This window comes from Eleutherodactylus coqui, chromosome 5 (assembly GCF_035609145.1).
Source record: "Eleutherodactylus coqui strain aEleCoq1 chromosome 5, aEleCoq1.hap1, whole genome shotgun sequence".
Taxonomy (NCBI): Eukaryota; Metazoa; Chordata; class Amphibia; order Anura; family Eleutherodactylidae; genus Eleutherodactylus; species Eleutherodactylus coqui.
This window is the reverse complement of record NC_089841.1, coordinates 2,361,827-2,384,020: the sequence shown is the minus strand read 5'-3', so window position 1 is coordinate 2,384,020 and position 22,194 is coordinate 2,361,827. Positions and strand designations below refer to the sequence as shown.

General features: G+C 49.8%; 1 protein-coding gene across 1 annotated transcript in view; it reads right to left on the bottom strand.

Annotated features, from left to right (window-relative positions):
- LOC136627209 (zinc finger protein 585A-like) overlaps positions 1 to 21,066 on the bottom strand; it is a 132,981-nt gene extending 111,915 nt beyond the window's left edge. The window contains exons 1-4 of the mRNA XM_066602139.1: positions 20,981 to 21,066; positions 3,877 to 3,980; positions 1,920 to 2,081; positions 1,714 to 1,837 (exon numbers count right to left, since the gene is read on the bottom strand). Coding sequence (XP_066458236.1) covers positions 1,714 to 1,837; positions 1,920 to 2,081; positions 3,877 to 3,972 — 382 coding nt within the window. The 5' untranslated portion in view covers positions 3,973 to 3,980; positions 20,981 to 21,066. The remainder of the gene's footprint in view (positions 1 to 1,713; positions 1,838 to 1,919; positions 2,082 to 3,876; positions 3,981 to 20,980) is intronic.
- Between the last annotated feature and the right edge of the window lie 1,128 nt (positions 21,067 to 22,194).

Genomic DNA, 22,194 nt, shown 5'->3' with positions numbered 1-22,194 from the left:
AAGCGATGGGGTGGGCGGAGGGAGGAAGCGATGGGGTGGGCGGAGGGAGGAAGCGATGGGGTGGGCGGAGGGAGGAAGCGATGGGGTGGGCGGAGGGAGGAAGCGATGGGGTGGGCGGAGGGAGGAAGCGATGGGGTGGGCGGAGGGAGGAAGCGATGGGGTGGGCGGAGGGAGGAAGCGATGGGGTGAGCGGAGGGAGGAAGCGATGGGGTGAGCGGAGGGAGGAAGCGATGGGGTGAGCGGAGGGAGGAAGCGATGGGGTGAGCGGAGGGAGGAAGCGATGGGGTGAACGGAGGGAGGAAGCGATGGGGTGAACGGAGGGAGGAAGCGATGGGGTGAACGGAGGGAGGAAGCGATGGGGTGAACGGAGGGAGGAAGCGATGGGGTGAACGGAGGGAGGAAGCGATGGGGTGAACGGAGGGAGGAAGCGATGGGGTGAACGGAGGGAGGAAGCGATGGGGTGAACGGAGGGAGGAAGCGATGGGGTGAACGGAGGGAGGTAGCGATGGGGTGAACGGAGGGAGGAAGCGATGAGGTGAACGAGGGGGGGGGGGATTTTTATAGGATTTGGATCCATTTCCTAAGTTGTTGGCCAACCCTACTGCGTCCCAGTACTACCCAGTAGAACTGGAGCACCTACCCCACAAAGAGCAAACACGGCTCCTTCCTGCCCCCAGTGTAGTAGTAATATATTAGTACTGGGAATTATTAGGAAATTGTAGTACTAGTGTTTCTGGTGGTGCAATGCACCACACAGCTGTGCTACATGGTAGATCCATTATGACACACACACACACACACACACTTCTACTACATCCATCCTGTTTCCCACAGTGATGTCACCGCAGGTCCTTCAGCCCACCGGATCTTTGTGGTATGGTAGGTCGGTGTCTTCTGTCAGTACTGCAGAGTTGTGTCTTAGTTGTATTCTTATTTTGTTATTTTTGTCCTCGCCTTTTCAAGAGCCCTAACTGTGTTGTTCTTCTGTCGGCCAGGCTCTATGTTTTATATATGTTGTAGGACCTTCAATGAGGTCACCAGGGGGCGGAGCATGAGAAGCACTCACATACATACTCACTGAAAAGTGGCCATTAGTAGTTTGACAGTATGTACGGCTCATTGAGAGTGAGTTGGGAAGGGGGTGAGGGCAGAAAGACAATCAGGCCACCCTAAGCACAAACCTGCCCCATATAGGTTACAGGCCCAAGGCACCTCTTCAGCCCTGCACCCCCTGTATTGTAGCAGAAGGGCTGGTGGTGATAGTTTGGGAGGCTTCGGGGATTGCATGGGCCGAGGCACCTCTCCAGCCCTGCATACCCCTGCTACTATAGCAGAAGGGCTGCTGGTGGTAGTTTGAAGGGGGATCAGGTGTAGCATGGGCCAAGGCACCTCTCCAGCCTCTGCAGCCCACTGCTTCTGTAGCCACATTGTCTTGCTACTGTTTTATGCAGTATCCGCTCGCCATGCAGTCACTGACTAGTGTCACTGTACCACAGGGATGCTTACATATCAGCAATTAGTAAATGTGTATTGCTGATATGTAGGACTTCTGATTACACATTGACTTTAATCTACAATCCTGTAGTGAGCGGCTCCACTAATGCAACTAGCATGGTTTTCTGCCCGGCTGGCACCCCACTTTCTCCCTTGAAGCGCCAAGGGGCACATGCCCCTCTTCCACCTTGCTACAAACTTGCAAAATACATCTATTACCTGGTGATGTCAGCGGCCGGTGGTCCTCCATCATGACGTCCTTGTACAGATCCCGGTGTCCTCCTATATACTCCCACTCCTCCATGGAGAAATAGACGGTGACATCCTGACACCTTATAGGAACCTGACAACACAACATACAGTCATCACCCAGAAGCCTCCAGTGCTGTTACTGTATAATGTCCCAGCATTCCCTGCACCGTCACCTCTCCGGTCAGCAGCTCCGTCATCTTCTTGGTGAGCTCTAGGATCTTCTGTACATTGAGGTCTCCATGTATCAGGGGGTGAGGTGGGGGCCCCGAGATTGGGCTATTGGGTCTTCTCCATCCATCACACACAGGGTCCTGACAGCCATCACTAGAGGTCTTCTATGAGGAGACATTAATAAATATCACTACAGACATTTCCAAAGTCCATCTCCCCTCCAGTGACATCATCTGTTATCCCCATAGGCAAGAATGATGTACTGTGAAATCGGCAGACTCTCTCCCCTCTCCCGTGACGACGACGGCGGCAGACTCTCTCCCCTCTCCCGTGACGACGACGGCGGCAGACTCTCTCCCCTCTCCCGTGACGACGACGGCGGCAGACTCTCTCCCCTCTCCCGTGACGACGACGGCGGCAGACTCTCTCCCCTCTCCCGTGACGACGACGGCGGCAGACTCTCTCCCCTCTCCCGTGACGACGACGGCGGCAGACTCTCTCCCCTCTCCCGTGACGACGACGGTGGCAGACTCTCTCCCCTCTCCCGTGACGACGACGGCAGCAGACTCTCTCCCCTCTCCCGTGACGACGACGGCAGCAGACTCTCTCCCCTCTCCCGTGACGACGACGGCAGCAGACTCTCTCCCCTCTCCCGTGACGACGACGGCAGCAGACTCTCTCCCCTCTCCCGTGACGACGACGGCAGCAGACTCTCTCCCCTCTCCCGTGACGACGACGACGGCAGCAGACTCTCTCCCCTCTCCCGTGACGACGACGACGGCAGCAGACTCTCTCCCCTCTCCCGTGACGACGACGGCAGCAGACTCTCTCCCCTCTCCCGTGACGACGACGGCAGCAGACTCTCTCCCCTCTCCCGTGACGCCGACGGCAGCAGACTCTCTCCCCTCTCCCGTGACGGCGACGGCAGCAGACTCTCTCCCCTCTCCCGTGACGGCGACGGCAGCAGACTCTCTCCCCTCTCCCGTGACGACGACGGCATCAGACTCTCTCCCCTCTCCCGTGACGACGACGGCATCAGACTCTCTCCCCTCTCCCGTGACGACGACGGCATCAGACTCTCTCCCCTCTCCCGTGACGACGACGGCATCAGACTCTCTCCCCTCTCCCCTGACGACGACGGCATCAGACTCTCTCCCCTCTCCCCTGACGACGACGGCATCAGACTCTCTCCCCTCTCCCGTGACGACGACGGCATCAGACTCTCTCCCCTCTCCCGTGACGACGACGGCATCAGACTCTCTCCCCTCTCCCGTGACGACGACGGCATCAGACTCTCTCCCCTCTCCCGTGACGACGACGGCATCAGACTCTCTCCCCTCTCCCCTGACGACGACGGCATCAGACTCTCTCCCCTCTCCCCTGACGACGACGGCATCAGACTCTCTCCCCTCTCCCCTGACGACGACGGCATCAGACTCTCTCCCCTCTCCCCTGACGACGACGGCATCAGACTCTCTCCCCTCTCCCGTGACGACGGCATCAGACTCTCTCCCCTCTCCCGTGACGACGACGGCATCAGACTCTCTCCCCTCTCCCGTGACGACGACGGCATCAGACTCTCTCCCCTCTCCCGTGACGACGACGGCATCAGACTCTCTCCCCTCTCCCGTGACGACGGCATCAGATTCTCTCCCCTCTCCCGTGACGACGGCATCAGACTCTCTCCCCTCTCCCGTGACGACATCAGACTCTCTCCCGTGACGACATCAGACTCTCTCCCCTCTCCCGTGACGACATCAGACTCTCTCCCCTCTCCCGTGACGACATCAGACTCTCTCCCCTCTCCCGTGACGACATCAGACTCTCTCCCCTCTCCAGTGACATCTGTTATCCCCATAGATAAAAATAATGTAATATGAAATCATCAGACTCTCTCCCCTGCCCAGTGACATAATCAGACTCTCTCCCCTGCCCAGTGACATCATCAGACTCTCTCACCTCTCCAGTAAGCTGAAAGAGTATCTCTAGGGTGAGATTTAATACACTTTCTGCCATCTTGTTTCTGTCTTCCTCCATCTTTGATGAATCAATCATGTAGAGACCTGAAGGGAAAAAATATGAAGCAATGGAAAAACACAAAAATCATCATAATAAACTTACTGGAGATAATAAGAGGAAACATTATAAGTGTTTTCCTATTACTCAAAATTGCTTCACAACCGCTGTGTCCTCCCTGGTTGCTGTTGACCAGGACACGGGACTGCTGCAACCAATCACTGGATATAGGTGGTCAGTGCTGGGGTGCAAAAGTCACATGTTCTGGTCGGCAGCAACCAGGAAGAAAGAGTGGTTGTGAAGCAAGTTGTGGGAAAACCCCTTTAAGGAGACATTAAAGGGAATGTGTTTTATGAAGAGCAAACTACAGGCAACACAAAATCGCGACAGGGTTCTCCTCATCGGGATCAGTTGGACTGATTTCCTCCCAGGTAGGGAGAAGTCATCAGCGACCGCCCTGCTTACTCTCTTTCAAGTTCAGACCTGTTTTTTACAGTGTTGTAGAGCCCAATCTAGAGGTCTGCAATGTCCGAGTGGGTTGGGATGTATGTAGGACATCGGGCAGCAGAATCCTCCTCACAGCTTCTGACCTGAACTACTGATATCTGACCTAATCGAGCTCCTCTTATGTTCACTACGTGGGCCAAATTAGATATTCAGAAGTTGGTGCACAAAAGGTAACAGATGGCCACATGCTCTGTATCAGGCCGGACGCTTCTGATTCATTCAAAGGAGTACAATCGCTGTTACGGACAAGCGTGACATCACAAACTAGGAGTTCTGGTGCTCATCCAGGATTGGTCGGTCCCAGGATATGGTAAGTCACACGTTAGTAAAGTATCAAAAGTGAAAGAATTTGTAAGAAGCAAATAATGTTACCAGAAAATGAGAAGCTTATCCAATAAGAATGGTCTGTGGGAATCATGAGGTGCATGAGGGGAGGTGCAACAAGGTTGTATATGAACACCTTTAACCGCTAACCTTTTACTAAGAGGGGAGATATAACAGAATACACACACACACACACACACACAGATATACCCGGCTTCGCCCGAGTTAATTTGGTACTGGTGTTTATCTGGTGTTCACACGGAAATCTTATGAAGTCGTGGTTACTTTAGAGATACTGAGGAAAAACATATGTTCACCATTTTGCATAGTTCTCTGCGTTACCCAGGAAACACCACGTGGAGGTAACCATGCGACGTTTCCTTTATATAAAATGACATCAGGAAGTGAGAGAATTAGATTACGTACATAAAATTTGGACACTAATTCTTTTGCGCATGGAATTGAATAATCGAGTTGGGACCTATTAGCGTTTCCTATTTATGACATAATCAATGCTCGTGCCAAATTTCACGTTTCTATGACACCGAAAAGTGAGAAAATTACATTCCATACGTAAATTTGGACGCTAATTCTTTTGCGCACAGACCTGAATAATCGAGTTGGGACCCATTAGCTTTTCCTATTTATGACAATCAATGCTCATGCCAAATTTTAAGTTTCTATGACATTGGAAGTGAGAGATTTAGATTCCGTACGTTAAATTTCGACGCCAATTCTTTTGCGCTAGAATTGAAAAATCGAGTTGGGATCCAATTACTTTTCCTATTTTGGAGATAATCTATGCTTGTGCCAAAATTCATGTTTCTACGACATCGGGAAGTTGGAGAACTTTTGGCGAGTCAGTCAGTCATGGAGGGCTTTCGTACACACACGCACGCACACACACCTAAACTGCTGGAACCGACAGACGCAGCCCGCACCAAACTGGAACGGCACCAGACAGACCCCACTGACGGACGCAGTACCTGCCAAACTGGAACGGCACCAGACAGACTGCACTGACGGATGCAGTACTTGCCAAACTGGAACGGCACCAGACAGACCCCACTGACGGACGCAGTACCTGCCAAACTGGAACGGCACCAGACAGACTGCACTGACGGATGCAGTACTTGCCAAACTGGAACGGCACCAGACAGACCCCACTGACGGACGCAGTACCTGCCAAACTGGAACGGCACAGACAGACCCCACTGACGGACGCAACAGGCGCCAAACTGGAACGGCACTGGACAGACCCCCACTGACGGACGCAGTACCTGCCAAACTGGAACGGCACAGACAGACCCCACTGACGGACGCAACAGGCGCCAAACTGGAACGGCACCAGACAGATCCCACTGACGGACGCAGCACGCGCCAAACTGGAACGGCACCGGACAGACCCTCACTGACGGACGGGGGGCTCTATAGTTTGGGTGGGTGACAAATAAAGCTCTCTGGCCTTCTATAAACACACCCACTGCCACACGAACCACCCATGTTTGACATTTGGCATTTACAACCCCCGACGCAACCCGACCAATTTGCAAGATGTAGAACAGAATAGTTATTAGTGGGGTCATTTCTACTACTATAGGTACCACAACGCGGTCAGACCACCCAGAACTATGGGGGTAAATAGGGGTCTTATTAGTGGGGTCATTTCTACTTCTATTGGCATCACGACGCTGTCGGACCACCCAGAACTATGCTGTGAATAGGGGTCTTATTACTGGGGTCATTTCTACTACTATAGGCATCACAACGCAGTCGGACCACCCAGAACTATGCTGTGAAAAGAGGTCATACTGCTGGGGTCATTTCTACTACTATAGGCATCACAACGCGGTCGGACCACCCAGAACTATGCTGTGAATAGGGGTCTTATTAGTAGGGTCATTTCTACTACTATAGGCATCACAACGCGGTCGGACCACCCAGAACTATGCTGTGAATAGGGGGTTTTATTAGTAGGGTCATTTCTACTACTATAGGCATCACAACGCGGTCGGACCACCCAGAACTATGCTGTGAATAGGGGGTCTTATTAGTAGGGTCATTTCTACTACTATAGACACCACAACATGTTCAGACCACCCAGAATTATGCTGGTGAATAGGGGTCTTATTATTGGGGTCATTTCTACTACTATATGCATTACGATGCGGTCGGACCACCCAGAACTACGCTGTGAATAGGGGTCTTATTATTGGGGTCATTTCTACTACTATATGCATTATGACGCGGTTGGACCACCCAGAACTACGCTGTGAATAGGGGTCTTATTACTGGGGTCATTTCTACTACTATATGCATTATGACATGGTTGGATGACCCAGAACTATGCTGGTGAATAGGGGTCTTATTAGTGGGGTAATTTCTACTACTATAGGCATCAACGCAGTCGGACCACCCAGAACTATGCTGTGAATAGGGGGTTTTATTACTGGGATCATTTCTACTACTATAGGCCTTATGATGCGGTCGGACCACCCAGAACTATGCTGTGAAAAGGGGTCTTATTACTGGGGTCATTTCTACTACAATGTGCATTACGACGTGGTCGGACCACCCTGAACTATGCTGTGAATAGGGGTTTTTATTAGTGGGGTCATTTCTACTACTATAGGCATCACAACATGGTCGGACCACCCAGAACTATGCTGGTGAAAAGAGGTTTTATTAGTGGGGTCATTTCTACTACTATAGGCATCACGACGCAGTCAGACCACCCAGAACTATGCTGTGAATAGGGGTCTTAGAACTGGGGTCATTTCTACTACTATAGGCATCACGACGCAATTGGACCACCTACAACTATGCTGGTGAATAGGGGTCTTATTAGTGGTGGTCATTTTTACTACTATAGGCATCACAACGCGGTCGGACCACCCAGAAGTATGCTGTGAATAGGGGTCTTATTACTGGGGTCATTTCTACTACTATAGGCATCACAACGCAGTCGGACCACCCAGAACTATGCTGTGAATAGGGGTCTTATTACTGGGGTCATTTCTACTACTATAGGCATCACAACGCAGTCGGACCACCCAGAACTATGCTGTGAAAAGAGGTCTTACTGCTGGGGTCATTTCTACTTCTATAGGCATCGCAACGCGGTCGGACCACCCAGAACTATGCTGTGAATAGGGGGTCTTATTAGTAGGGTCATTTCTACTACTACAGGCACCACAACATGTTCAGACCACCCAGAATTATGCTGGTGAATAGGGGTCTTATTAGTGGGGTCATTTCTACTACTATATGCATTAAGACGTGGTCGGACCACCCAGAACTACGCTGTGAATAGGGGTCTTATTACTGGGGTCATTTCTACTAGTATATGCATTAAGACGTGGTCGGACCACCCAGAACTATGCTGGTGAATAGGGGTCTTATTAGTGGGGTCATTTCTACTACTATAGGCATCACAAAGTGGTCGGACCACCCAGAACTATGCTGCGAATAGGGGGGTCTTATTACTGGGGTCATTTCTACTACTATAGGCATCACGACGCAATCGGACCACCTACAACTATGCTGGTGAATAGGGGTCTTATTAGTGGTGGTCATTTTTACTACTATAGGCATCACGACGAGGTCGGACCACCCAGAAAGCTGCAGGTGAAATGGGGTCTGATTACTGGGGTCATTTCTATAAGTATGTGCATAACGACGTGGTCAGACCACCCAGAACTATGCTGGTGAATAGGGGTCTTATTAGTGGGGTCATTTCTACTACTATAAGCATCATAACACGGTCGGACCACCCAGAACTATGCTGGTGAATAGGGGTCTTAGTAGTAGAAATTACCCCACTTAATATGTGCATTACGATGTGATCAGACCACCCAGAACGATGGGGGTGAATAGGGGGTCTTAGTGTGGTTATTTCTACTACTTTGAGCATCACAATATGGTTGGACCACCCAGAACTATGCTGGTGAATAGGGGTCCTATTAGTGGGGTCATTTATACTGCTATAGGCACCACGACCCATTTGGATCACCCAGAACCATGCTGGTGAATAGGGGTCTTATTAGTGGGGTCATTTCTACTACTATAGGCATCACGACGCAGTCGGACCACACAGAACTATGCTGTGAAAAGGGGTCTTATTAGTGGGGTCATTTCTACTACTATAGGCATCACAACATGGTCAGACCACCCAGAACTATGCTGGTGAATAGGGGGTCTTATTAGTGGGGTCAATTCTACTTCTATGAGTATCACGATATGGTCAGACCACCCAGAACTATGCTGGTGAATAGGGGTCTTTGTAGTAGAAATTACCCCACTTAATATGTGCATTACGATGTGGTCAGACCACCCAGAGTTATAGGGGTGAATAGGGGGTCTTATTAGTGGGGTTATTTCTACTGCTATGAGCATCACAATATGGTCAGACCACCCAGAACTATGCTGTGAATAGGGGGTTTTATTACTGGGGTCATTTCTACTACTATAGGCATCAAAACGCGGTCAGACCACCCAGAACTATGCTGTGAATAGGGGTCTTATTAGCAGGGTCATTTCTACTACTATGAGCATTACGATATGGTCAGAACACCCAAAACTATGCTGGTCAATAGAGGTCTTATTAGTGGGGTCATTTCTACTACTATATGCATTATGACGCGGTTGGACCACCCAGAACTATGCTGTGAATAGGGGTCTTATTACTGGGGTCATTTCTACTACTATAGGCATCACAACGCAGTCGGACCACCCAGAACTATGCTGCTTAATAGGGGTCTTATTAGTGGGGTAATCTATACTACTATAGGCATCACAACGCGGTCTTACCACCCAGAACTATGCTGTGAATAGAGGTTTTATTAGTGAGGTCATTTCTACTACTATAGGCACTACGACACAGTCGGACCACACAGAACTATGCTTGTGAATACGGGTCTTATTAGTGGGGTCATTTCTACTACTATAGGCATCACGATGTGGTCGGATCACCCAGAACTATGCTGGTGAACAGTGGTCTTATTAGTGAGGTCATTTCTACTACTATGGGCACCAAGACCGGGTCAGACCACCCAGAACTATGCTGGTGAAAAGGGGTCTTATTAGTGGGGTCATTTCTACTACTATGAGCATCACGATATGGTCAGACCACCCAGAACTATGCTGTGAATAGCGGTCTTATTAGTGGGGTCATTTCTACTACCAAGTGCATTACGACGTGGTCAGATCACCCAGAACTATGGGGATGAAAAGGGGGTCTTATTAGTGGGGTAATTTCTACTAATATGAGCATCACGATATCGTTGGACCACCCAAAGCTATGCTGGTGAATAGGGGTTTTATTACAGGGGTCATTTCTACTACTATGTGCATTAAAACGTGGTCAGATCACCCAGAACTACACTACCGTTCAAAAGTTTGGGGTCACCCAAACAATTTTGTGTTTTCCATGAAAAGTCACACTTATTCACCACCATGCGTTGTGAAATGAATAGACAATAGAGCCAAGACATTGACAAGGTTAGAAATAATGATTTGTATTTGAAATAACATTGTTTTTACATCAAACTTTGCTTTCGTCAAAGAATCCTCCTTTTGCAGCAATTACAGCATTGCACACCTTTGACATTCTAGCTGTTAATTTGTTGAGGTAAGCTTGAGAAATTGCACCCCACGCTTCTAGAAGCATCTCCTACAAGTTGGATTGGTTGGATGGGCACTTCTGGCGTACCATACGGTCAAGCTGCTCCCACAACAGCTCAATGGGGTTCAGATCTGGTGACTGCGCTGGCCACTCCATTACCGATAGAATACCAGCTGTCTGCTTCTGCTGTAAATAGTTCTTGCACAATTTGGAGGTGTGTTTAAGGTCATTGTCCTGTTGTAGGATGAAATTGGTTCCAATCAAGCGCTGTCCACTGGGTATGGCATGGCGTTGCAAAATGGAGTGATAGCCTTCCTTATTCAGAATCCCTTTTACCCTGTACAAATCTCCCACCTTACCAGCACCAAAGCAACCCCAGACCATCACATTACCTCCACCATGCTTAACAGATGGCGTCAGGCATTCTTCCAGCATCTTTTCATTTGTTCTGCGTCTCACAAACGTTCTTCTTTGTGATCCAAACACCTCAAACTTGGATTCATCAGTCCACAACACTTTTTTCCAGTCTTCCTCTGTCCAATGTCTGTGTTCTTTTGCCCATCTTAATCTTTTTCTTTTATTGGCCAGTCTCAGATATGGCTTTTTCTTTGCCACTCTGCCCTGAAGCCCAAAATCCCGCAGCCGCCTCTTCACTGTAGATGTTGACACTGGTGTTTTGCGGGTACTATTTAATGAAGATGCCAGTTGGGTACCTGTGAGGCGTCTGTTTCTCAAACTAGAGACTCTAATGTGCTTATCTTCTTGCTTAGTTGTGCAACGCGGCCTCCCACTTCTTTTTCTACTCTGGTTAGAGCCTGTTTGTGCTGTCCTCTGAAGGGAGTAGTACACACCGTTGTAGGAAATCTTCAATTTCTTAGCAATTTCTCGCATGGAATAGCCTTCATTTCTAAGAACAAGAATAGACTGTCGAGTTTCAGATGAAAGTTCTCTTTTTCTGGCCATTTTGAGCGTTTAATTGACCCCACAAATGTGATGCTCCAGAAACTCAATCTGCTCACAGGAAGGTCAGTTTTGTAGCTTCTGTAACGAGCTAGACTGTTTTCAGATGTGTGAACATGATTGCACAAGGGTTTTCTAATCATCAATTAGCCTTCTGAGCCAATGAGCAAACACATTGTACCATTAGAACACTGGAGTGATAGTTGCTGGAAATGGGCCTCTATTCACCTTTGTAGATATTGCACAAAAAACCAGACATTTGCAGCTAGAATAGTCATTTACCACATTAGCAATGTATAGAGTGCATTTGTTTAAAGTTAGGACTAGTTTAAAGTTATCTTCATTGAAAAGTACAGTGCTTTTCCTTCAAAAATAAGGACATTTCAATGTGATCCCAAACTTTTGAACGGTAGTGTATGCTGATGAATAGGGGTCTTATTAGTGGGGTCATTTCTACTACTATGTGCATCACAATATGGTCGGACCACCCAGAACCATGCTGTGAATAGGGGTCTTATTACTGGGGTCATTTCTACTACTATAGGCATCACAACGAGGTTGGACCACCCAGAACGTTGCAGGTGAAAAGGCGTCTGATTACTGGGGTCATTTTCACTACCATAGGCATCACGACATGGTCAGACCACCCAGAACTATGCTGGTCAATAGGGGTCTTATTAGTGGGGTCATTTCTACTACTATAGGCATCACGACGCGGTCGGACCACCCAGAACTATGTTGTGAATAGGGGTCTTTTTACTGGGGTCATTTCTACTACTATAGGCATCACAACATAGTCAGACCACCCAGAACTATGCTGGTGAATAGGGGTCTTATTACTGGGATCATTTCTACTACTATAGGCATCACGACACGGTCGGACCACCTATCTTTATGTTGGTGAATAGGGGTCTTATTAGTGGGCTCATTTCTACTACTATAGGCATCATGACGTGGTCGGACCACCCAGAACATTGCTGTGAATAGGAATCTTATTAGTGGGGTCATTTCTACTAGGATAGAAACCAGAACGTGGTTAGACCACCTAGAACTATGCTGGTGAATAAGGGTCTTATTAGTGGGGTCATTTCTACTACTATAGGTTCATGACGTTGGACCACCCAGAACATTGCTGTGAATAGGAATCTTATTAGTGGGGTCATTTCTACTACTATAGGCACCACAACGCGGTCAGACCACTCAGAACTATGCTGGTGAATAGGGGTCTTATTAGTGGGGTCATTTCTACTACTATTGAGAAGGTACAGGCTCATAACATGGAAGAATCTGTCTCAAAATGGCTGCCAGATACAAAATGGAGCATTATAAGATGTAAATAAGCTCTTGCGCAGTAAAACAGTAATGCAAAGCAGAAATAAGTTTAGAGCAGGAGGTCCGGTACAGTGTCTAATGATTTGTTTTTATTCTTCTGAGAAACCAAGTCGGGGTGCCTGGTACAATTGTTATCAGAAGAAACTCCCCCACGCCATAAGGTTTGAACAAAGAACTGATTGTGCTAACAAGACATTACGACCGTCTAAAATCACAAGGGAGGACCAGATAACGTCGGGAAAAAACTGATATTTGAAGGACATTTCATATATTCTCACGCTATGTGATTGCTGAACAATGCACGATTCATATTGTTTGTCTAACCCAATGAGATTAACACTGTGACTAATGACCCATTCCTTTCCTGTATAAAAATATACAAAAGTAAAAAAAAGCTCAGAATACGGCGCGCCTTCTGACAGAGAGAGTCACTTGTTTCCTGCCGTGACTTTTCTCTACGTATCTGAGGAAACTAATAACTGTCTATCTAGTTCTTGGTTTCTGGGATGCATCCAGATACGGCTCTAATTTGGCCCCAAGACCTGAAAGGTTATGTGACCGTGCAGCGGTCCTTAACACTATAGGCACCAAGACACGGTCAGACCACCCAGAACTATGCTGTTGAATAGGGGTCTTATTAGTGGGGTCATTTCAAATCACTATAGGCACCACGATACGGTCAGACCACCCAGAACTATGCTGGTGAATAGGGGTCTTATTACTGGGGTCATTTCCACTACTATAGGCCCCATGATGCGGTCGGACCACCCAGAACTATGCTGTGAATAGGGATCTTATTAGTGGGGTCATTTCTACTACTATAGGCACTACGACAAGGTCAGACCACCCAGAACTATGCTGGTGAATAGGGGTCTTATTACTGGGGTCATTTCTACTACTATAGGTACCAAGTTGCGGTCAGACCACCCAGAACTATGCTGGTGAATAGAAGTCTTATTACTGGGGTCATTTCTACTACTATAGGCATCACAACGTGGTCAGACCACCCAGAACTAAGCTGGTGAATAGGGGTCTTATTACTGGGGTCATTTCTACTACTATAGGCACTATAACGTGGTCAGACCATCCAAAACTATGCTGGTGAACAGGGGTCTTATTACTGGGGTAATTTCTACTACTATAGGCACCATGACATGGTCAGACCACCCAGAACTATGCTGTGAATAGGGGTCTTATTAGTGGGTTCATTTCTACTACTATAGGTACCAAGTTGCGGTCAGACCACCCAGAACCATGCTGGTGAATAGGGGTCTTATTACTGGGGTCTTTTCTACTACTATAGGCACCACGACGTGGTCAGACCACCCAGAACTATGCTGGTGAATAGGGATCTTATTAGTGGGGTCATTTCTACTACTATAGGCATCACGACACAGTTGGACCACCCAGAATTGCCAGTTCAGGAACAACTCAACTACCCATCTAGTAAAGTCTAAACAATTATATCCTAAAATCCCCGAAGTATGCCCCTCATTCACTAACAATGTCACCAGACTATTGTGACCTTCATGACAATGGGGAGGGGTCTGACTCTACTCTATGGTGCGCCCATAAGGCAGTTGTGAAAGGTCATCTCCTAAGACAGGTGGTGACCAAGGTCTATTGTAGACCGAAACACGTCCTCTCTGTGTAACTAATGATCTGACACTTCTACAATATAGACTTTGATTCTTCACATACAAGCAGTGCATTACCTTTTTGAAAGAAATTCTGGATGAATAATCGTGATGGACTGCACGACTGCTCTGCCTCTGAACAAAAAGATCAAGCCGTCTACTGAAGCTGGGTTGGATGAATTGAGGTGGTGAGCGCTTATATTTTTTCTTGTAGTCTAGCAGTTGTGAGAGGTCATCTCCTAAGACCGGCCTCATATGATAACACAGAACCACCTTACTATTGTCACTACCATCCAGACTCTGTACACCAAACAGACGTAATAACTCTTCAGCATATTATATTCCTTAGTTCCTCTAACAGGTAATGGTGCATCTGGTCTCCACCGGAACTAGGGGTGGAGACATGGGTTGGCCACTTCCAGATAGAGGGAAAGGCAAGGTGCCAACAACAGCTTGTTATTGGCTGTGCTGCTGTTGAGATGCCAACCCGGCAGCTGTCAGTGTGCCCTGCCGACCCCGATGCTTGTGGTGTTGCGTCTCGCAGTTCCCCTGGGAGTGTGCCATTTGTGCTGCAGACCCCAGTCTCAGTGTGGCTGATAGCTGTGGCCTAAGTGACTGCTGTGCTCCCGTCCCCGCTGTGACTGTGTCCATAACTGCACTCCCAGCTTCCTTGTCACTATAGTCCTCTCCCCTCCCATCTCAGCACGTGGCCCCGATGTTACAGTCCCCGGCGTCCTCCCTTCTCCACTGGCCGCTCTCACAGTTGCAGGTGCGCTGTCATGTGTCTCTGCTGATGGGACTGCAGTCACGCTGCCCGGCGGCCTTCCCGTCTGTGCTTCAGGATCCGCTGTGACCCTCCTCGCAGCTGCCCGCTCAGCGATGGATGGCTGGATGTAATACAAAAGCCACAACTTCAACCGAGTGGTCAGAGCAGTGGATTCAAAAGGGCCGAAGCAGAATTCCCCCAGAACACCTGGATGAATTTGTGTATATGGCAGGCAATCACAAGCTTTGACCCACCTAGGCCACTTCAGGGAGGGTGTGTATTCGCCTGCCAGTGACAAGCTTGGGGTGTTCCCTCTCCCTCAGACTGGCCAACCCACGTTTCCACCCATAATTCCAGAGGAGACAAGATGTACCAGCGCCCCTCTAAAGTAACCTTGACTTCATAACATTTTCCAGGCAAACACCACAAACACCTTTATCAAAATAACTTGGGCGAAGCCGGGTAGATCAGCTACTCATTGTGTAACCAAGCTAATGACGATTCCACTACACAGAATCATGTAACCCCTTTTATGTGCAGCTTCCTTCACCAAGCCCAGAGGAATTAGACGCCATCACAACCATTTAATATGGCTGAACTAGTCAACGGCATTAATTTCCTAAAGATAAACAAATCCCGGGAGAAGACGGTCTTACGGGGGACTATAAGAAAGCCCACAAAATTACCAGAGCCTCATACTTCCCCAAGGGGTTCAACGAAACGATGACAAAAGGTTATGTTCCACCACAGATGCTGAGGGCACTTATTACCTGGCCTAAGCCTGGCAGAAGCTCCGATTGTCCTATGTCCCCCTGCAGATGCTGAAGGCACTTATCCACTGGCCTAAGTCTGGCACAAGCTCCAATTGTCATATGTCCCCCTGCAGATGCTGAGGGCACTTATCCCCTGGCCTATGCCCTGACTGTCCAGCTGATGGAAGACCTATATCCCTGTTATATACAGATCTAAACATATATGGGGACATATTAGCCAACAGACTATCTGGGGTGACCCCAAACCTTGTAGATAAGGACCAAGTGGGATGTAGTAAGGGACGCCCGACACTACATGGATGTTATTTTGGCGATGTCAGCTCGTGTTACGCCTTCTGTGCTTCTAGCTTTGGATGGGGAGAAGACGTTCGGCCGAGCTCATTGGGATCTTCTTAGAGAGGGGCTGCTGAAGTTTGTGGTGGGGGGCCGGTGACTCACACCCATAATGGCTCTATATATACTGCCCCGCAGCACAGATCTATGACGCCGGCGCCATCGCCAGCCACTTCACTATATCCCATGGGACACAGCAGGGCGGCTCCTTGTCCCCAACGGCGTTCCCACACATGATGAGATCATCGACCATAACAGGGGCTACTATACGGAATACTGAACACCAGACTGGACTCTGCCGGACGAGGTTATTCCTCACTTACAATCCCCTCCCGGTGGTCTCACACATGATGAGACCATCGTACATAACAGGGGCTACTATACGGAATACTGAACACCAGACTGGGCTCTGCGGACGAGGTTATTCCTCACTTACAATCCCCTCCCGGTGGTCTCACACATGATGAGACCATCGTACATAACAGGGGCTACTATACGGAATACTGAACACCAGACTGGGCTCTGCGGACGAGGTTATTCCTCACTTACAATCCCCTCCCGGTGGTCTCACACATGATGAGACCATCGTACATAACAGGGGCTACTATACGGAATACTGAACACCAGACTGGACTCTGCCGGACAAGGTTATTCCTCACTTACAATCCCCTGAGTCCTCCCGTCGGTCTCACACAGGATGAGACCATCGTACATAACGGGGGCTACTATACAGAATACTGAACACCAGACTGGACTCTGCCGGACGAGGTTATTCCTCACTTACAATCCCCTCCCGGCGGTCTCACACATGATGAGACCATCGTACATAACAGGGGCTACTATACAGAATACTGAACACCAGACTGGACTCTGCGGACGAGGTTATCCCTCACTTACAATCCCCTGAGTCCTCCCGGCGGTCTCACACATGATGAGACCATCGTACATAACAGGGGCTACTATACGGAATACTGAACACCAGACTGGGCTCTGCGGACGAGGTTATCCCTCACTTACAATCCCCTGAGTCCTCCCGGCGGTCTCACACATGATGAGACCATCGTACATAACAGGGGCTACTATACGGAATACTGAACACCAGACTGGGCTCTGCGGACGAGGTTATTCCTCACTTACAATCCCCTCCCAGCGGTCTCACACATGATGAGACCATCGTACATAACGGCGGCTACTATACGGAATACTGAACACCAGACTGGGCTCTGCGGACGAGGTTATTCCTCACTTACAATCCCCTGAGTCCTCCCGGCGGTCTCACACATGATGAGATCATCGTACATAACAGGGGCTACTATACGGAATACTGAACACCAGACTGGGCTCTGCGGACGAGGTTATCCCTCACTTACAATCCCCTGAGTCCTCCCGGCGGTCTCACACATGATGAGACCATCGTACATAACAGGAGCTACTATACGGAATACTGAACACCAGACTGGGCTCTGCGGACGAGGTTATTCCTCACTTACAATCCCCTCCCGGCGGTCTCACACATGATGAGACCATCGTACATAACAGGGTCTACTATACGGAATACTGAACACCAGACTGGGCTCTGCGGACGAGGTTATTCCTCACTTACAATCCCCTGAGTCCTCCCGGCGGTCTCACACATGATGAGACCATCGTACATAACAGAGGCTACTATACGGAATACTGAACACCAGACTGGGCTCTGCCGGACGAGGTTATTCCTCACTTACAATCCCCTGAGTCCTCCCGGCGGTCTCACACAAGATGAGACCATCGTACATAACAGAGGCTACTATACGGAATACTGAACACCAGACTGGGCTCTGCGGACGAGGTTATTCCTCACTTACAATCCCCTCCCGGCGGTCTCACACATGATAAGATCATCGTACATAACAGGGGCTACTGTACGGAATACTGAACACCAGACTGGGCTCTGCGGACGAGGTTATTCCTCACTTACAATCCCCTCCCGGCGGTCTCACACATGATGAGACCATCGTACATAACAGGGGCTACTATACGGAATACTGAACACCAGACTGGGCTCTGCCGGACGAGGTTATTCCTCACTTACAATCCCCTGAGTCCTCCCGGCGGTCTCACACATGATGAGACCATCGTACATAACAGGGGCTACTATACGGAATACTGAACACCAGACTGGGCTCTGCGGACGAGGTTATTCCTCACTTACAATCCCCTCCCGGCGGTCTCACACATGATGAGACCATCGTACATAACAGGGTCTACTATACGGAATACTGAACACCAGACTGGGCTCTGCGGACGAGGTTATTCCTCACTTACAATCCCCTGAGTCCTCCCGGCGGTCTCACACATGATGAGACCATCGTACATAACAGAGGCTACTATACGGAATACTGAACACCAGACTGGGCTCTGCCGGACGAGGTTATTCCTCACTTACAATCCCCTGAGTCCTCCCGGCGGTCTCACACAAGATGAGACCATCGTACATAACAGAGGCTACTATACGGAATACTGAACACCAGACTGGGCTCTGCGGACGAGGTTATTCCTCACTTACAATCCCCTCCCGGCGGTCACACACATGATGAGACCATCGTACATAACAGGGGCTACTATACGGAATACTGAACACCAGACTGGGCTCTGCCGGACGAGGTTATTCCTCACTTACAATCCCCTCCTGGCGGTCTCACACATGATGAGACCATCGTACATAACAGGGGCTACTATACGGAATACTGAACACCAGACTGGGCTCTGCCGGACGAGGTTATTCCTCACTTACAATCCCCTGAGTCCTCCCGGCGGTCTCACACATGATGAGACCATCGTACATAACAGGGGCTACTATACAGAATACTGAACACCAGACTGGGCTCTGCGGACGAGGTTATTCATCACGTACAATCCCCTCCCGGCGGTCTCACACATGATGAGACCATCGTACATAACAGGGTCTACTATACGGAATACTGAACACCAGACTGGGCTCTGCGGACGAGGTTATTCCTCACTTACAATCCCCTGAGTCCTCCCGGCGGTCTCACACATGATGAGACCATCGTACATAACAGAGGCTACTATACGGAATACTGAACACCAGACTGGGCTCTGCCGGACGAGGTTATTCCTCACTTACAATCCCCTGAGTCCTCCCGGCGGTCTCACACAAGATGAGACCATCGTACATAACAGAGGCTACTATACGGAATACTGAACACCAGACTGGGCTCTGCGGACGAGGTTATTCCTCACTTACAATCCCCTCCCGGCGGTCTCACACATGATAAGATCATCGTACATAACAGGGGCTACTGTACGGAATACTGAACACCAGACTGGGCTCTGCGGACGAGGTTATTCCTCACTTACAATCCCCTCCCGGCGGTCTCACACATGATGAGACCATCGTACATAACAGGGGCTACTATACGGAATACTGAACACCAGACTGGGCTCTGCCGGACGAGGTTATTCCTCACTTACAATCCCCTGAGTCCTCCCGGCGGTCTCACACATGATGAGACCATCGTACATAACAGGGGCTACTATACGGAATACTGAACACCAGACTGGGCTCTGCGGACGAGGTTATTCCTCACTTACAATCCCCTGAGTCCTCCCGGCGGTCTCACACATGATGAGACCATCGTACATAACAGAGGCTACTATACGGAATACTGAACACCAGACTGGGCTCTGCCGGACGAGGTTATTCCTCACTTACAATCCCCTGAGTCCTCCCGGCGGTCTCACACAAGATGAGACCATCGTACATAACAGAGGCTACTATACGGAATACTGAACACCAGACTGGGCTCTGCGGACGAGGTTATTCCTCACTTACAATCCCATGAGTCCTCCTGGCGGTCTCACACATGATGAGACCATCGTACATAACAGGGGCTACTATACAGAATACTGAACACCAGACTGGGCTCTGCGGACGAGGTTATTCCTCACTTACAATCCCCTGAGTCCTCCCGGCGGTCTCACACATGATGAGACCATCGTACATAACAGGGGCTACTATACGGAATACTGAACACCAGACTGGACTCTGCCGGACGAGGTTATTCCTCACTTACAATCCCCTCCCGGCGGTCTCACACATGATGAGACCATCGTACATAACAGGGGCTACTATACAGAATACTGAACACCAGACTGGGCTCTGCGGACGAGGTTATTCCTCACTTACAATCCCCTCCCGGCGGTCTCACACATCATGAGACCATCGTACATAACAGGGGCTACTATACAGAATACTGAACACCAGACTGGACTCTGCGGACGAGGTTATTCCTCACTTACAATCCCCTCCCGGCGGTCTCACACATCATGAGACCATCGTACATAACAGGGGCTACTATACGGAATACTGAACACCAGACTGGACTCTGCGGACGAGGTTATCCCTCACTTACAATCCCATGAGTCCTCCCGGCGGTCTCACACATGATGAGACCATCGTACATAACAGGGGCTACTATACAGAATACTGAACACCAGACTGGGCTCTGCGGACGAGGTTATTCATCACGTACAATCCCCTCCCGGCGGTCTCACACATGATGAGACCATCGTACATAACAGGGGCTACTATACAGAATACTGAACACCAGACTGGACTCTGCGGACGAGGTTATTCCTCACTTACAATCCCCTGAGTCCTCCCGGCGGTCTCACACATGATGAGACCATCGTACATAACAGGGGCTACTATACAGACTGGGCTCTGATGGGCAAGAACGTTCCGGGAACTGGGACTAAGTAATCCTAAACAAATAATCAATTTACTGACCTTAGCTGGGAGATGCTAGAATGGAGGAACTCCTAGGAGGTCTGAGGGGAGGAAGTCACATGACAGGAAGAGGAAGAGCCTACTACAATGTAGTTTTGTGGAAAGAAAACAGGAGGCTGCTAGAATGGATGGACTCCTAGGAGGTCTGAGGGCAGGAAGTCACATGACAGGAAGAGGAGGGGTTTACTATAATGTGGTTCTGTGGAGAAGCAAAAGGCTGCTAGAATAGAGGGTCTCATAGGAGGGCAGAAAGTCTGATGGTGTTATGGTCACATGACAGGAAGAAGAGAAGCTTACTACAATGTGGTCGGAATGCGGGACCCTCTGTATAGGAATGCTGCCCCCTGCTGGTCGGAGGGTCCCGATGCTTCACCCCCAGGATTTCTCCTCCTCTGTGGGAATGCTGCCCCCTGCTGGTCAGAGGGTCCTGATGCTTCACCCCCCAGGATTTCTCTTCCTCTGTGGGAATGCTGCCCCCTGCTGGTCAGAGGGTCCCGATGCTTCACCCCCCAGGATTTCTCTTTCTCTGTGGGAATGCTGCCCCCTGCTGGTCAGAGGGTCGTGATGCTCCCTCTCCCCCCCCCCCCCCCAGGATTTCTCTTCCTCTGTGTGGGAATGCTGCCCCCTGCTGGTCAGAGGGTCCTGATGCTTCACCCCCCAGGATTTCTCTTCCTCTGTGGGAATGCTGCCCCCTGCTGGTCAGAGGGTCCCGATGCTTCACCCCCCAGGATTTCTCTTTCTCTGTGGGAATGCTGCCCCCTGCTGGTCAGAGGGTCGTGATGCTCCCTCTCCCCCCCCCCCCCCAGGATTTCTCTTCCTCTGTGTGGGAATGCTGCCCCCTGCTGGTCAGAGGGTCCCGATGCTTCACCCCCAGGATTTCTCTTCCTCTGTAGTAATGCTGCCCCCTGCTGGTCGGAGTGTCCCGATGCTTCACCCCCCAGGATTTGTCTTCCTCTGTGGGAATGCTGCCCCCTGCTGGTCGGAGGGTCCTGAAGCTTCACCCCCCAGGATTTCTCTTCCTCTGTGGGAATGCTGCCACCTGCTGGTCGGAGGGTCCTGAAGCTTCACCCCCCAGGATTTCTCTTCCTCTGTGGGAATGCTGCCCCCTGCTGGTCGGAGGGTCCCGATGCTTCACCCCCCAGGATTTCTCTTCCTCTGTAGGAATGCTGCCCCCTGCTGGTCAGAGGGTCCGGATGCTTCACCCCCCAGGATTT